The 17,984-nt window shown below is 36.0% G+C and overlaps 1 protein-coding gene across 1 annotated transcript in view; it reads left to right on the plus strand.

Moving 5' to 3' along the window:
• The first annotated feature begins 645 nt into the window (after positions 1 to 645).
• Positions 646 to 17,984, plus strand: part of LOC121356586 (collagen alpha-1(XXVIII) chain-like) — a 32,518-nt gene continuing 15,179 nt past the window's right edge. The window contains exons 1-18 of the mRNA XM_041473220.1: positions 646 to 805; positions 1,596 to 2,164; positions 3,814 to 3,834; positions 5,162 to 5,221; positions 6,251 to 6,304; positions 6,382 to 6,426; positions 7,227 to 7,253; positions 7,521 to 7,565; positions 8,162 to 8,206; positions 8,835 to 8,888; positions 9,639 to 9,707; positions 10,375 to 10,443; positions 12,201 to 12,269; positions 14,433 to 14,501; positions 14,943 to 15,011; positions 15,097 to 15,165; positions 16,334 to 16,402; positions 17,602 to 17,673. Coding sequence (XP_041329154.1) covers positions 646 to 805; positions 1,596 to 2,164; positions 3,814 to 3,834; positions 5,162 to 5,221; positions 6,251 to 6,304; positions 6,382 to 6,426; positions 7,227 to 7,253; positions 7,521 to 7,565; positions 8,162 to 8,206; positions 8,835 to 8,888; positions 9,639 to 9,707; positions 10,375 to 10,443; positions 12,201 to 12,269; positions 14,433 to 14,501; positions 14,943 to 15,011; positions 15,097 to 15,165; positions 16,334 to 16,402; positions 17,602 to 17,673 — 1,635 coding nt within the window. The remainder of the gene's footprint in view (positions 806 to 1,595; positions 2,165 to 3,813; positions 3,835 to 5,161; positions 5,222 to 6,250; positions 6,305 to 6,381; positions 6,427 to 7,226; positions 7,254 to 7,520; positions 7,566 to 8,161; positions 8,207 to 8,834; positions 8,889 to 9,638; positions 9,708 to 10,374; positions 10,444 to 12,200; positions 12,270 to 14,432; positions 14,502 to 14,942; positions 15,012 to 15,096; positions 15,166 to 16,333; positions 16,403 to 17,601; positions 17,674 to 17,984) is intronic.

Raw genomic sequence — 17,984 nt, forward strand, 5'->3', positions numbered from 1 at the left:
CAGTATAATCCCTTCTGAAGGAAAAAGTCCTATCAGTAGGTAGCTGTTGAGCCTAGGCTCAGCACTCTAGGCCCATGTCCCCAGGACTGCACAGCAGTACATTCATGCCTTGACAGCACCCTCAGGCCATGACTGTTCTCCATAGGACTGTTGAGGCCCGGGGAATGGAATAGCAGGGAGAAATGTGCACAGCTGTCAGTTCTTAAGTAAAGAGAACAGGAAAAAACTGACATTTGCCTCAGTACCTCCTTCTCTCTATGTCAGCCATGGAAAAAGCAGGTTTAGAAAAAAACACCTCTGTGAATTACACTTGGGGTTCACAGTGCATCCACATGGGTACAGCCATGGCTTGTACAAGCAATACCAGGCAATGAGAGAGAACTGAAGTATGTTTGTAAAAGTCTGTCTCCAGTGTCTCACAAGCTAGAATGATGTGCACCATGCTTGAAAATTCCAGTATGTCTCTATTTATTATTTATAGTGTGATTTTGAAAAGATTTTACCCAAAGAAAGCAAAATCAGCTTTTTTTCAGGGATGATAGTTTAAAATACAAGACTGCTAAGCAGCCTGTTGAAGCAAAATTGAATCATGTTTTATCATCCTTGTACTGCTGTGCTTCTGTATTTGTGTTGTTTAGGAAACAAATGATGTTCCTCAGATTCTGGTGGCTTTTGTGGATACTTGAACATCATGAATTTTTAGCAGAAAATCTCAGGGAAGAGAAGATATATGGATTGAGAAGATCAAAACCTAAACACATTCTGTCAAATATTGTAGAAAAATATCCCAGCTCAAGTGATCAAGGTGAATATTGTAATTTTAAAACAGATGTGATTTTAAAGATCCTGATTTGTTTGGATTCTGTAGTGTATGGTTAATTTGCCTTCTAGATGCTTATAATCAGCTAGGTTTGCCTCATCCTACATTTGCACATGCCTTACTTTTGCACTTTTCTCTTTTTACTCCCATCTTTTCCCTCCCTTTTTGTGTATTTCAGAAAAGGAGATGGCATCTGTATTTTGGTATGATGTGGCTGAGAGTCCCTTACTGTCATAAGAATAACAGCCCATATAACTATTTTCATAGAAGTAATGCCATCAGTATTTCAGAAAATTAATACCCTACAGAATCTGCTTTTGGAAATTTTTGTATCTGGATGCAAGTGTTAGTACTAGGGACAGTACTAACACTCACTCACTCACTCAAAATCCAGCTCTTGTCAAATCACATTCCAGTGTCTTGTTCAGTAAGCCTCATTTTCTTATACATGACTTCCACCTATGTTGGTAGGACATACAGTGAAATACCGGGCAAGATGACAGAATGAAATTTAAAAACCACTACAACATTTCTCATTTCATGCTACATGACATCAACACACCTTCAGTTTTTTATTCCTTGGGGCATCTGTTCTGGAGCAAATCCCTCAGCCTCTATCAGCTCTGTCTTCATGAAGGGCTCACACTTGTGAACACAGATGTCATCAAAACTTTCCATTTTTTCAATCCCACTCTTCAACCCTAAAATACATGTAAGGGTAGAATGAGATTTAGTATGAAGTCACTCCACTCACCTACATACCTATTTATTCTAGATGAAGATTGCATTCTGGAAATTGCTTTTTTACTGGACAGCTCCGAAAGTGCTAAGGACTATAATCATGAACAACAGAAAAGATTTGTACTGCAAACAGTAGACAGAATGAAAAGTCTGCAGCTTAGTTCTGGACGTACCCTGCGCTGGAGGATGGCCTTACTTCAGTACAGCAGCACTGTTTTCATAGAGCAAACTTTCCATGACTGGAAAGGTCCTGAAGCATTCAAATCCCACATTGCTCCCATCGCCCACATAGGTCATGGCACCTACACAACTTATGCTATAACTAACCTTACCCAGCTCTACATGTCTGAAGGGACTTTGGGTAGTGTCAAAGTAGCCGTGCTTTTCACTGATGGAGTGGATCATCCAAGAAACCCAGATATTTTTGCAGCTACAGCTGATGCTAAACACCAAGGAATTGTATTTTTCACAATGGGAATGACAAGAGTGGCTGAGGAGGTTAGCAATGCTGCCAAGCTCCGGCTCCTGGCCAGTGTCCCAGCATCCAGGTTTGTTTTCAACCTCCAGGAGAAAGGAACTGTGGAGAAGGTTCTCAAAGAAATGGTATGTATGAGATAGAATTTGAAATAGTGTTAGCAACATATGTAAATCTTTTCTTATTTCCAATATTTTGAAAATACATTTCTTCAATATACCATTGAAGAAAATGGTACATTTTACATATTAAAGTAGCCCAATTATTAATGAGGTCACTGTACCAAAATACAGATTTCCTTTCTTTTCCCACCATTCAGATCTTGTAATGCAAAATATTTGATACTGCAAACTGAATTAGATTGAAACATTATTTTTATCTTTGTTTTTCCTCCTAAGAAAGGTATTTAAAATCTCTTGTCTTAAAAAAACCTTTTTTTTTTTTTTACATCCTAGTGCTTTATTCTGTAGCAAGTAGGAAAGTGAAGCTGCCTTTTGTATCAGAAAAAGATGCAGCTCTTGTAGAAGTGAAAATAAATTTGCAGACCATGGAGATAGCTCAATTTAGATAAAATTTAAACTTGGTGATAGACATCTTTAAATTTCCATGGAAAATCTACCACATAATCAAGAGGAGATATGTAAATTGAGCTTGAAGCTTTGTTTGGATGCCTTTCTTCTCCATTTAAACTTAATATATAAAAACCATTCTCTGCCAAGTATGGAGAATACAACCATATTCTATCCTGGTGACACAAGCTGTGGATGGAGTCCTTATCTGAGCATGCACAGAGATATAAACTAGAATTATGAATAACAACCAGGAGACTTCTCTAATGAAATGGACACCAAAGTGATCTCACACAGGCCTAGAACGAGCACCTGTGTTGGCTTTTCTGTCTCCCTGTCCTTCACTTTGACAGCCTGCTACTTTGCATTGGTTCCCTGAAGAGCACAATTCCCATCTTCTCTGGCGCTATCCCTGCTTCCTGTGTCACAGTAACCACCTCTTAAGTAACAAAACACACTTTATTTCACCTCTTCTAAACAGGCAGTCATTCTCAGGTGCCTTCTTTCAATAACATGGCTGCTGTTTGGATTAAATAATGGCTTTGTCATAACTATATATGCACGCATGAGAATTTTAGAGATCTGTATTACATTGCTGCTCATCAACACCTTTATGTCCTCTCAAGAGACTGCATTAGTTGTGCAAAGTGGGAGGAATGCTTTGGATGAGGGTGTCTCAGCTCTACAGATCTTCTCAAAAATAACAGCTAAATCAATGATGATAATTTTATGTGATCATTGGCAAAGTCAAATCTTTTCCTGTTCTCATTCTGTGTGTGCTTAACAGTAGGAATACATGAGCTTCTGGTTTTCCAAGTGTAGAACATTCATCCTTCACTTCTGCTAAAGAGCAGCTGCCATTCAGCAGTTTGTAAACAATGCAGTTTGTGGGTGCATTGTTCCCATATATCTAGCTAACCTGTTTACCATTGTAATTTTAGCAAAATAAGGCTGGATATGGAGAGTCAGTGATTTCAGTCAACAATCTATAATAAGAATTGAAAATATTTAAATTATTTTTTAGAATGGAGAGATTGCTAGAATGTTTCTCAGATATTACAGTTTAATTAATGTTAGTCAATATATTAATTGTATAATTTAATTAGCTAGTTGCTGAATTATTTATTTTCACATCTTGCAGTGTCTTTTCTGTAGAGGTGGATTAAGACTAAGTTTCTAATGTTGTTTTCAATATCTGTCTTTTACAGAAAGATCTGTCTGAGGAGGAGGTAAATATTTTAAGTATTTTTTTTTTCCTGTATAGACTTACTGCTTAATATAGATATTTACAATTATATGGAAACATAATTCAGGAAAACTGATAGCTCAGGAAGCTGGTTAAATGCTGAGTCTAATGGGATTGTCTTCAAGTTATACATGTTTTTGAATTTGTGGGACAGAGCTTTAATTTGCTATCCTAAGGTAACTTACTAATGTATTTAGTAATTAATAATTTATTAATTTTCTAACTACTAATGTAATTTGCTAACCCAAAGTGTTTTCAAAAAAAAAAAAAACAAACAAACCATGCTGTGTCACCCTGACTGCAGGCATTGATAGGTCTGGCTGGCATTTTGTGGGGAATAAAGTTAGTTTTTCTTTTAAAGTTCTTAGTGCTATTTAAGGCACAGTTATCTAAGACAAAAAATGTTCTTCTAAACAGCTCAAGCAGACTGATAAACAGCATGAGTATTCACAAAACTTTGAAATATTTCATTTTTCATTCATTTCCACTGACATGTTGATTTTTCTCCATCAATATAGAAGTAGTAAGACACTCAATGTTAGCTTTAGAAAACATATTGTGACTAATATGGATATTCAGATAAGAATGATATTTGAACCCTTCACTTCTAGACATCTTCAAGACTAACAGAGGTTTAATAAATAACTAAACCAAAAATAAAAATTACATTCATTATCCCTCCTTCAAAAATAATTCCAGTATCTGTGATAACTCTGTATTTATGTCATGATCTTAAAGTTTCCAAAAGACCTTAAAAAGCACATAAATATATACCATAATGATGTTTGACTGCAACACCGAATGGTAGAGATGACAGAGGAGAAAGAAAGATTATCAAGTGTTATAATGAGTTGCATTAACTAAAAGTATATATCAATACATATTTTGTTTATAGATCTAGCTATACCTAAACTATGAACTATCCTGGATGCAATGGAATTAAGTAAAGGGATGTAAGATGCTTTTCTACTTCATCTTCTTGGCTATCTCTACAGTGCCTAGTAATGAAAACAAAACAGACACAGCATACCCATAAACTGATCTTGTGAAGAGTTTGGAGGTAAAGCCATTATCAAGATGATTGAAATTTTAGGAGTAGGAATGATACAAAATTTTGGATGGAGTGTAGGAGGTCACATTCTGGATGGGCCATAAACTGATAGTTAAAATATTTCTGTAAAACAGGTAAATATAATTTCTGGTCATTACAGGTGTATTTAAACTAGCCATACAGTTACTTAAAGGAAATGTCTGTGTGTTTTCTGTCTCTTCCATTAAAATGTGCTGATTTGTACTATTTTAATTCAAAGTGTCCCCAGGTTGACACATGTCACTGTGAGAAGGGGGAAAGAGGCCTTCCTGGTCCTGCCGTAAGTAGCTGTCATTTCTCAAATAATTGATATACAGTATAAGTTAAAATGTAATTCGCTGTTAAAATTTTTAAAAGAAATTATTTGAACCCAAATCCTGAGACAACAGAAGTTCAAGGGTCAATACATACTCCTCCATGGTTACTTTGCATGAAGATGCCACAGCAGCAGGAAGCGCACAGAGAGACCTGAGAATGCCATGAGACATTCCCTCTGTGTGGGCACAGACAGGAGGAGGAACAGTGTGGTCTGGTGAGGCTCTCCTTTGAGAAAGGCAGAAAGGAACACCTTTCCTGTTGCAATCAGACAAGACCAGATGGATCTAACTAGCCTCAAATCAAACATTAATATCCAAAAAGCTCTTTGAAAGCAAGAGAGCAAAATACTGAAGCATTAGGAACAACTGAGACAAGAATAAAGTGGACTGGACTTCTTTCAGAATATTCTTACAAATAGAACCCATTAGCAAATCTAGGGGGTTGCTTCATACAAGGCTTGGTGATCTAAGCTGCAGGGCTTACGTTTGGAAAAGAACTGAATGATATGATATTATACCCCTGACACTGAACTAAAAGCACTATAGTACCTTATAGCCCTTGCTCAAGGTGAAGGGACAGTGTCAGAGCTTGAAAGAGAACACTGAATTTGCCCATCTTCATCCTTTTGACCTGAATATCCTATACATACACAAGCAGCAAGACACCCTGGGTTTATGCATCACAGTACAATGCACTTGAATTGAAAATGTACCCTCTACTGTGTGCAAACAGTAGTTTTGTTTGGGTTAATATCTGCTGTCTTTACTTGGAAAGTGCAGGTATTGCTTACACAGAAGCATACACTCCAAAGAGTTGAGAAGAAAACAAAACATCCCCTTAGCAAGCTGGGTAGTTACAAAAATAGCTATCACCTCTTTACTTCAGAGAAGAACTGAACAAACTAGTTTTGTTCAGAAAATAGCATATGTATTGTAAAACAAAATTATGTTTATTAACATATATCATAAGAATTGTAATTTGTTTTTTCCAGGGTAAAAAGGGTCGCACTGGGGACGATGGAGCTCCAGGCCTGAAAGGAGCAAAGGTGATTGGATTTTCAGATTTAGTAGAAAGATCTGTCTTGTCCTTATTTCACTGATCTTGATGTTGAATTATTCATAGGGGGAGCCAGGTCTTCATGGAATCCCAGGACGAGATGGAATAGAGGTAAAAAATACTTTTTCTCTCCTCCAGTGAGCAGTGTTCCTTTAAATAAAAATACTACTTTTTTTTTTTTTTTTTTATTATTGTTATAAGAACAAATTTCAGTTCTGGTTTACCATCTAATGATTCATTAGTGTTAGAAGAACTGAAAACATTCTCATTGCTTAAAAAAAAAGGATAATTCTTTTTTATATGTGTGATCTAGAAAATACTCTCCAATAATACATAGTACTTCCAAAACAATGAAATGCTCGGATGTGATAATCTAAGAACATTACAGAAATTTACACTCTGCCTGCATCATTCTGGGTTTATTTAAATTTGACAAATAAAGGACCCCGTGTATAACAGCAGTGAAAAATTTGAATGAAATACATATAGGGAGTAAGTGTAGGACCAGTCTCTTAGTGCATAATTCTGAATGTATTCACATATTAATTCCTCTACTTTATGCTTTCTTATTTATTCAGTACATCCTCTTTAATTAGTATCTTTTTCTTGTTATCTTATTTTAGCATGTGTTTCACTAAGATGAAAATATCAACTCTGCTTGATCTGCTTTTACATCACCAGAATCCCAGTCTAAAATGACACATTCAAACAACTTATTTACCCATAAACAGCATCTGCCATGACTAAAAAGCACAGTACTTAAAATAATATTGCCATATTTATCAGAGTCATATTTTCTATTTAAAATGCTATTTTTCTGAAGAGAGTAGAATATTAAGGATGCCAATACTCATGTTCCTACTTTTGGGTTATATATCATCACAACTTGCTTTACTTTTTTGTTTTCCCAGGGGAAATCTGGATATAAAGGAGAGAAGGTACTTCTTTTTTAGTCAGAATTGATGCCTACATCTTTGTTGTTATTTATTATATATAGTGTCATATTTCTTTTAAATACTAGTAAGGAACAATAGCATCATCTTAGCAGCTGCTCCACAAGCTGTAATGGAAGATGTAACTGTTCCTCAATGAACTTACAGCACAATTGCTATAATAAGTCTTGAATAGAATAACATTTAGGTTTTCAACTAAAGCACCTAGAGAATAAGGATGATATATAAGTATTTATTCCTATTCCTTTCCAGGGTGAAAGAGGTGAATGTGGAATCCCAGGAATAAAAGGAGACAGAGTAAGTAGCCACAAAGTTGTTATGTTTCTAAGAAACACAGTTAAATCACAAAAAAAATACAGTTCCCTGAATAACAACTTCATGGTGATAGATTTAAGGCATATATTAGTTCTAAGGCTGAGGGAAACTGACATCTGACAGTTTTGAAATATGTAGTGAGCAAGAACACCATTTTTACTAACTTTCTGAGCTCTTTCTACATTTTCATGTGATTTCTTTTATGGCCCAAGGCTGAGCCTGTTTAAAACAATGCTAAAACCCTACTTTAACAGAGGCAGAAGGCTTGAAATAGTAAGCAAAGGTAATGAGGCATAAAAATGAAAAAAGATTTCTTACTCCAATTTAAGATTTAGTGCATAATTGCTTTAAATATTTCAAATAGAGCAAATAGAGTTTAATCCTGGATTACTGGTCCTTGATAATGAACTCAGTTCATCATTATTTAATACTTTGTGGCTGCTGAATTTCTCTTAAATTTAGTTTCAATTTTAATGTAAAGATATCTAAATAAGATACCTTAGTAAAAAGTTACCTAAAAGTGGTTTTGACAAAATCTAAATACACAGAAATATATCATTTTTTCACTTATCTTTCAGGGTCCTGAAGGTCCAGTAGGTCCCAGAGGAGTAAGAGGGATCCAGGTAAAAGAAAAAAAAAAAAAAAAAGAAAAACAAACTATGAAAACAACAATGCCTGGTTCCCTGGGATTCAAAGATTCAAAGATCTGAAATAATATCACACCCCTACTGACATGGAATCTTTGAGTTGCTTTGTTCAAGGCACCCAAAATCTGTCTTCTTAAATAGCAAAATTAATAAGAATTCAGAGAAGCAATCTAGACAAATCATCCTTATAATTCATTCAGTCTCAAAGACCACAGCAAATACATTTCCATAAAACCAAAATCACTCATTTCTCTTTCAGTGTCTTAACTATTTAATTTCCTCAAGAAGTACATGAAAAATATTTAGTCTCTTATCATCCCAATACTCTCAGACCCATCATAGATGTTTCAGTAGATCTTGACTGTGGATTAGCTTTAATTGTATTCAAAAAAAGGGAGAAACAATTTCTCTCCCAAATACCAGAACCAGCTCCTACTGGGTTGAGTAACTAAAAATATACATGCATCACAAAGCAACGCTTCAGTTCTGCTATGTTTAAAACTCTTATTTTCATGCAGACTTCAGCGAATAATAGATTGTTTTTCAAGCTGCCGTTTTTATAAAAGCTTGAAAAATCTCATTGAAACCACTCCTGTTTTAATAGGGTCTGCAAGGACAATCTGGAGATCAAGGGCCTGAAGGCCTGCAAGGAGCAAAGGCAAGAACTGCTCTATTTCTTCTCTTTATTAATGTTAAAAGGTATTAATATAGCCTCACACAATTATGATTGTATCCTTATATTCTATACCCTTCTTGTAGTGGATGCTGTTTAACGTGACACAGCAAATTGTGTACTTTTTGTATTCTACAAGGTTCTTAAGAAAGCTATTTATTACTTTGCTCTTTGTATTGAATTCAGGTCCAAATCATACTCCCATCTTTATTAATCAACAGTTAAAAGATGGTAAAGTCACAGAATACTACTTAGCATTTCACTTCTTCAGTTTTCAGTTTAAAACTTTTTTTTCCCTACATGCCAAACAGGAATTCTGTTTGGCATCTCAAATCAAGCCTTTTCTTGAAACTGAACATTCTCAAGAAGAATTCTGTAGTTCAAAAGGAATATTGTCCTGAGGAATACTTGAAAATAAGTGTATAAGGGACATTATTTGTTATCTCTCTTGATATCTTCTTTGCACCAACTGGCCAACAGTGATACACAGAACAGTTGAGTTTCAAAACTTACATGATATGAAACATTTTTCCTTTTGTTTAATCTCTTATCTTTGTATGAGAGGAATCATCACAAGGGAATTTTGAAGCTTTGGAAAATGAACAGATGAAGTACTTTTTAGGACAATTCCAATGGGCTGAAATTCAGGATGCACTAAATCTGCAATGTGAGTTAAACTGATTTTCCTAGATACCAATTTATAAGCAAAGCTGTTTTCTTTTCATTCTTTGAAAGGGTGAAAGAGGTCTCCCTGGGCCACCTGGCTTGCCTGGAGAGACTGGAATAGGACTGCCAGGCCCAAAGGTACAAAAATCTCATCTTCTGTAGTGCATGTATTGTAGGATAAAGATCAAGACAGCTGAGCTAATAGACTTTCTGATTCACAAGATAATTCAAGGCTGTAAATGCTGGTTTTGTGGTACTGGAAATGTATGTTATCAAAACTGTTTACAAACAGTTGCAAACAAAAAGTACATTTTAAGTATATACTTTAAAGGATTTTTTTACAGTAGTTGTTATGCTTGACATAATCTCAACCCAAGAAGGCTATGGTTAGGTAAAAACACATTCGTAGTCTTAAACAGAAATTAATCTGTGCAAAACAGGCTTGTTGGTTTAGATGATGGGCATAAAAAGAACAGAAAGTCCATGATAGAAATACTGACTTCTTGGGAAAGGACAATAAGTGATACATGACTGGGTGCATGAAGGGAATAATTAATTTTTTAGACTCAACATTGTCTTCTCTCAGATGCAGAACTGACCTCCCCTAAAGCTGTGAAACTGCCCCAGTTCAATGCCTGCTGGGCCTTGTGTGGTGTATGACTCTGAGGACACTCAGATTTTCTCTACTGTTCCTGTATTCTCCTACATCCAGTATTTCAGTCACAGAATGCCTGATGAGTTGTTATATGCTGCACACATAAAAATACCTAAATCAGGAGTATTCAAAGTACATCTTTCTTTGAAGGGTGACATTGGTTTGACAGGAAGACCGGGCCCTGTTGGTCCACCTGGAGTTGGTGAGCCAGGATTTATGGTATGTCTGGTTTTTTATTTGGTGAGAGGAAAGCAGGACAGAAAGCAAAAATTCTCAATGCTTCCCCATAAAAATGGGGAAGATTTAGCACACATAAAAATGTGTGCTAAATTATACCATATCTTTTCTTTCTTCTACCATTTTTCACTCTTACACATATGATGCTGTCTGACTCTCATTTACCTCAATAAACTGGAAATGTTTCCAATTTCTTAACTTTTCTAATTATCTTATCTTCAAAACAGGTATGAAAATATAACATCTGATGCAAAACCACACAAAATAAATCTGTCCCCTAATAGATTTAATAGTGTCAAATCCCTATTTGATAACTTTGAAGTCAACTGCTTTTCAGTATCACTAGAACATTAACATCAGCATGGCTTTGAGGAGGAGACTTTCAGAATTTATAGTAGGTTTAGTTCTGAAGTCTCTCTCTGCTTTTCCCTCCCTTCTTCTTCCTGGCAGTTGTAAACTCCATCTCTTTGTGGTAATTCAGAAAACCAGCATGTCAATTTTATGGTCCTTTTTTTCTAAATATCAGGCAGCACCTTTTACTGAGCTATTTACAATACAACAGACTTAAATTAATTTCTCTTCACCTGGATGAAAGATTTCTAGTGTAACCACAAGGGAAATTTTGTTCCGTTTTTTCACAAGTACCTTTTCCCCATTAACAAGGTAAAATTTGGAATAAACATTTCATAAGAGATGCTCACATGAAAAAGAGAATCATTGTTTGGTAGGTGAACTGACTGATTTCAAACCTGCTTGAAAATACTGGAGAGCAGTGAGTTCTTGCTGAAGAGCCCAAGGAGAAGAGCATTGCAAATAAGGCTGGTGGTGACAGTCCAAGCAGGGCAGTAACACTTACAGAGTCTCTTCAGTAACACCATAGAGCAAAGACCACTCTGTAGGGGAAGAGGTGCCTGTGATGTGAATCTTTCCTAGCTAAAAAAAGTACTGCTATAAAAAGAGATTCTGATTTTTTAAAAAAATATTCTAAATATGCTTCTTTTATTTATTTAAAGTTTATTTGCTTCAAAAGAAGTTCCTTTTAATGGCTTAATAGAGTCCAAATATCTATACCTCAGGAATGATTCTAAAGCTCTGTGCAGAAGGAGAAGCATATTTAGGCTATGCAGAGACAAATCTACCAGCATTCTGTGATCTATGTGTAACCCCAAGCAACAAATCTGAGAAAAAACCCTCAAAGAACAGATGTGAGAAAACACTGTGAAGCAGGCTCAATATGCACAGGTGTTGGACATGCTTTTTTTTTTTTTTTTATTTGCCCCTTGTCCTTCTATCAGATCTTTTTTCAAAAAGAGAAGGGCATGCAATTTCTCTCTTTCCCAATTACAGTCAAATCTTTCTACTGCTTTGTCTCTTTCAGCATTACTCTGCATGGGCTTTAATCTGGTTCTGCCTCTCATGATTATACTGATACATTAATAAAGATTAGCAAGAATTTGTAAAATGGAAATTTAGGGAGTGAAGATTTCCAAAATGTAAGGAATAGAAATTTCATCTATACAATCTGTGATTCCTTAGTAACCTGACGGGTATTGTTACTGCTACAGGCCAGAATGCTCATCACATATTCACTGGGAATACTGTGTTACTGCATTATTTGTAACATTATAACTACACCAATATCTGAAGATACCCTTATAACAGACAATGCCATAGAATACACTGCTGTTCATCTGAGTGATTAATACACATTCTAGTCCATTTTAAACTTATGTTAACAGGGGCCTCAAGGACCACAAGGTATTCAAGGAGAAAGAGGTTCACCAGGAGAAGGGCTTCCAGGAGCAAAGGTACAACAATCAAAGGGTTCTCAGACCAGAACATCACCATTAAATGAGTGCATGCCAAAACAAGTCTATAGAAGGCATAGGAATCTGAGAAAGTACCTTGTAAATTAAAAAATTTTCCATCAAACAATCCAATATATTTTGATGGAACTCACTTGATCCAAACATGACTTGTAGGCACAGCTAGCCTTTGGGGTCTATAAAGCCAATATTTAATTTACCTGATGCTTGATTTGTGGGATCTAAGCCTGGAATGAATTCTATAATTTTAAAACAGCCTCAAGCATTTGACTTTAAATAAAATACCATTAAAATGTTCCTAGATGAAAAATTTAGCATTTTGTTGTTGGGTTTTTTTCTTAATCCTTATATAGAGATCTTTACTGTCACTATAAAGACAGGCTTCTAAGCTTCTTATATACCTTAGCCACTGGCTTATGCATTTTAGCAGAAGACTGAATTCAGTTTGTTGGAAAAGAAAGGTGCTGTTACTAATTTGCAGATCCAGTGGAAGTAATGAGGGTGGTAGTTGTACCTACATGGATGGACTTACTGGAAGATTCTTTTGCTGCCCACTGAAAACCAGTTCCTAGGCTGAGTTGTTGTTTTGGCCTTTGGTTACAATTACAAAGAGACACAGATTGTACATGAACTAAATGAGCAACTAAACAGTTTTCTCAGATTTATGCAAGTACTAATTCTGCTTGAGAAAACAATAAAAAATGGTTTCACAGATGCAGAGCACAACTAAAAATTAGATTTTCTCTGAGAGCAGCCCTTTACTAAAAATCTTACGATTTCTGCTTAGCACAATACTGTTGTCAGCCAGGTTGAAATTTAACTGCTGCTAGCAACATAATATCTTCAAACATCCAGTGTGTATTTTATGATGATGAATTATATACATTATTTAACCTCATTGTTGATGGCTTGTATATGCTTAGCAGATCTCATGAATGAAAACTAACAAAAATACAATTTGAAGAAAATGCATTTCAAAATCACTCAACTGCCGCTGCAATACCAATTTGTGTGGGAAGAAACACTACAACTAATAACTAAAACACAGCAATAAGGCACAGTGGGAACAAGTACAGATGAATGCATAATCTAACCAAAACTATTAAGCAGTTGAGATGGATAGGCAGAATAAAATAATCAAAGTGAAATTCAGCATTATTGGAACTCTTCATTCTATGAAAACTGTGCTACTTACTACTGCCAAGTCTGACCTGGAGCCAAGCATGTATCAACAGAGTCCATATGTATCTCTAATCCAATCTGTGGCTGCCAAGCAAGTCAGTTCTTTGGTTTTAAACATATTATAAACAGGTGATTTGTTAATCTAAGCAAATTTTACAGTTGCTTTCTTCACGACTTTTTACTACAAGCTCACAGTTTAGTAAAAAGGATAAGGAAGGCAGATGTTCTAAAGCATCAGGAGTAAAGAATGTTATTTCAAATACAAATCCTCATAATGAATTCCTGTCAAAGTTAAAATTATGGAATCAGTTACTAAGGATAGAAAATATCTGTCTGGGGCATAATTTATACAGGCTAATATCTGCCTCTGTTTTATTAAGAGAAGTACAGGAAAGCACAATATTGTATTAATATTATATTATTATAAATATATTTTATATATAATATACAATTTTATATTATATGTCTTATATAATAGATATAAAATAATATATAATATTATTATAAATATACTTTATTAGTATCTGGCAAATGCTTAGTGGGAGCCAGATCCTCATTACCCCACTTCAATGAGATCAACCCACACTTTAATGAGATTAACCCATGAAAAAATAAACAGAATTCAGTTTTTAGTTAGTCTCAATACTCAGGCCTGCAGGCATTTAAATCAGTTGTGGTTTTGCCATTGATTTGAGAGGAAGCAGAACAGGACCTTAAGTAATTGAGGTGGGCAGAAAGATAAAAAAGAAGCTTGTTCAGCCCTTTCATCAGCAATTTCAAATTGCAGGGCAAACTCTTTTGAAAAGATAATCTCTTTGGTATCCTGGAGCACAGATCCAGGAGCAGTTCGCTGGTTCTTTTCATTTTGGTTTTCATTATGACAGAGAAAACATTGTCTCTAGTTACTTCAGAGAGAACAGCTGTGTGTCTCCACAGTTAACAGCTTATTATTTTTTCATGTAGGGAGACCGTGGCTTTGATGGACCAAAAGGCCCTCGTGGACTGCCAGGCATCAGCATAAAAGGTGAAAAGGTGAGCAATAAATACACCAGGGGATTAATGGAGTGCAAATAAATCATAAATCTAATATAGGGAATACAGAGTTGATACTCAACTACAGAAGGTACAGTGAGGCAAGGAACCCATAAAAGACACCGGGTAATGTGGTATTTAGTTGAGATTTATGCCCAATAAATTCTTCCAACCCATTTTAACATCTCCTCATATTAAAATAGAGGATGTTAGAAAAAGCATCTGATTCTGTGTGAAAGTTAAGTTTTAAAAAGGGAAAAGAAGACTAGAGGTTGTTTGCAACTGAACCAGTGGGGAATAAATGCATGTGTTAAAGATAAAAGATGAGATCCCCAGCTTTACTGACTTCAAAAGAAGTCAACATGTACTGACTAGCATGGGAGCTGTCCCAGATTGTTTCTGTACCTTTGCACAATTAAGCAACTGTACTTTGTTTGCCAGGGTGAGTGTGGTCCTCCTGGTTTACCAGGATCAGTTGGATTACCTGGAATTGGAATTCAAGGAGAAAAGGTACAATTTTCCCCCTACCCCACACTTCAGTGTATAGTAATAGAGATTATTTTATTTTTAATAATTACTTAACTACTCTTCTCAGGGAGTGGAGGGCCCAAAAGGACCACCTGGCTCTAGAGGGCTACCAGGACAGGGGATACCTGGACCAAAGGTCAGGGAATTTTCTGAAGTAAAAGCTACTGCACTGTTTTTACTGTTATGTTTCATGATCAAGAAACGGTCTGTCTCTATAATTATCCACATTAAACTAAATTGTTGAACACCAATCTAAGTACTGACATAGAGGCAGGAAAATATTTTCTTTATTAATATTATAAACTGTACAGCAGATCCTACTCCACTGAAAAGCCTTGGTAAACTCAAGCCACTCATGCCGTGGCTATTCATTTAGCTTTTTGCTTGACTGACAGAGAAGCTTTCAGGTACCACATACCAGACAGTGAGCTGCACTTTGCCTCATACACTTCCACTGAGAGGGTTGTCTGCCTTGAGCTTCTTCATGGCACGTGGAGGTGTCGTAAACCTGTTACAAAAACTAGTTGCACTTAAAAGAGCGGACCATCCCAATTTCCATATCATCTTTTATTCTCACTGTACTGTTTCCATTCCAGAAAAATACATACAGAGATACATTAGAGATTGATTGCCTTCCTTGCAACTTCTGCTACCTATTGTCTCTCCTGAATTTGTGTATCTACTGTATCTAGATGTTTAAAATGGTCTAAGGTGTAAGAAAAACTACTTTTTCAGAAGAAAAACTGTCAGAATAATTCAGCCTTAAGTGATTCACAAAATAGAGGACTGTTAATGAAAGACATCACCCTAGAGGTGTTTGGAATGGAGATTTAAAGTAATTTCCTGAAAGATGTGACAAAGTTCTGAATGACTGAAGGCTATTAAAGCACGCTATAAAGGAACGAGAGGTGTAAGTGGGTCAAGTGTCCATGACAAGTAAAGAACTTTGCAGAATTAAGTATCACCTCTTACCCTTCAAGTGACTGTGCAGGGATATGATTACCACTGCTAAAAAGTTTAAAAAAAATTGTCTTTGGATGTCATATATGCTCCTGAAATATCAACTCCTTGGCAGGAAAGATTCCTGGGGACATACAAGTGTACATTGACAGCATTAATAATTTCCACCAACAGCTCTTCGGTGACAGCTCAAAACATGTGGCAAATTGCCAATCTTTGTGACCAAGGGTTTTTAACACTTACTACAGACAATATTACACTAATCTTTCTTAAAATTTAAGCAATTAAGCATGTGCTTTTATATTTTTCATAATAATGCTGTTAAAAACTAATATCTGCTTAAGGGTGAACAAGGCTTACCAGGAGAGACTGGAGTGCCAGGAGAAAGAGGTATTGGAGAACCTGGTTCTAAGGTACATTGTTTATAGAGGAATTATTTAATCTATTTATTCATTTGGATTATAAATATATATTTCCTGAGTATGCTTTCAGAAGCCACATAAAAAGTTTTAGAAATAAATTTTAGGTTCGTCTTTTGAATTTTTAACACAGACTTTCAATAACCTCCATATGGCAGCATTTTAAATACCCCTGTTCTGTAAAAAAATAGTAAGAGTTATGGTGACTGGAAATTTCCACCTGCCGGGCTCATGCTCAAGTCATCATTGCACACAGCTCACCTACAGCTCTGTGCAGAAAACCATCCAGAATATCAAACAGCTGCCAGAACTCGCAGTCCCAAGTCTAAACTACACTGTAGGCAGAGAGGTGAAAAAAAGCCCTGAACAGTGGTTATTGTGCTGCTCCTTCCCTTTCCACACAGAATACGGTGGAAACAGAACAGCTACGTCCTCACACCTTCATACAAGAAACAAGCTGTGCTGGTGGACAGAAAGAGCAGTTGAGTTGCTAAGAGGAGAGGAAGCTGTAACCAGGTTGTCTTAGTGCTGAAGTGCCCAAGATGGTAGCCAGTCCCTATGTCATTAACAGCCAGATTAACACAGAATAGGGGCATCAATGAAAAAGTACTTTTGTGACTGGAAAGGCACAAGGCTGTCCTGGTTTTGCTCTTGTTTGTTAGGGATTTGTGACAGGGGCTGGAAAAGAAAATAAATTTTTCAATTTCTGTCTTTAATTTCACAAAATACAGTAATGCTGATTGAACCCATTTGACCCCAAATTCATCAAAAACCAGGTCAGGCTCCTGAATCTTACATAAGAGGGCCATGATAATTCCACTGGCATTAAATGATTTGCGTTGATATTCATCAGCAAGATGTCAATCATTGTGTCACAGTCAGTTAAATTTGATATTTCCTTCAAATGCTGCCACTTAATGAAAAGATTGCATTATTTTTTAAGAATAAGCTGAATCATTAACAGCTAATAATTTTAATTGCATAGATAAAATGCACACTTGAAAACAACCAGACAGTAGGTTAGTTCCAAGTAATGAGAACTGTCTTTATAAAAAGACAAGACTTCATATGCATAAATGTTTTCTACAAATATATTTAAACTTTTTAAAAAATTAAATAGATTTCCTTAATTCAGAGAAGGAATAGTACTGAGTCTGCATTGAATAGAAGAGCTTACTTTTTACTGATGTCAGGGTGATCCAGGGCCTTCAGGACTAGCAGGTCTGCCCGGTCTTCCAGGAGAAGATGGAGCCCCTGGACAAAAGGTTGGTGTATCTCTCTCTGCAGTCTATCTGCTTCACCCCGAGCATTGCTACTGCTCTCTCTGTGCTGACATCCAAATCTAGAAGAGAGAGTGTTCATGGACAACGGGAAAAGTACCACATTTTTTTCAGCAAAAAAAATCTCTTTTCAATATACCTTTTTAGTAAAAACATCACTTTTTCTAATTTTTTGGGGTGGGGCATTGCTTTATCTTGTTTACTCTTTTTTGCTTTGTGTAATTCATTAAATGCCTTGCAACTCAGGAGGGGAACCACTAAAATGGCTATGGGCAAGCCTTCATGGCCTTCTGACC

Source organism: Pyrgilauda ruficollis, unplaced genomic scaffold (assembly GCF_017590135.1).
Source record: "Pyrgilauda ruficollis isolate IOZ18807 unplaced genomic scaffold, ASM1759013v1 scaffold3, whole genome shotgun sequence".
Lineage (NCBI taxonomy): Eukaryota > Metazoa > Chordata > Aves > Passeriformes > Passeridae > Pyrgilauda > Pyrgilauda ruficollis.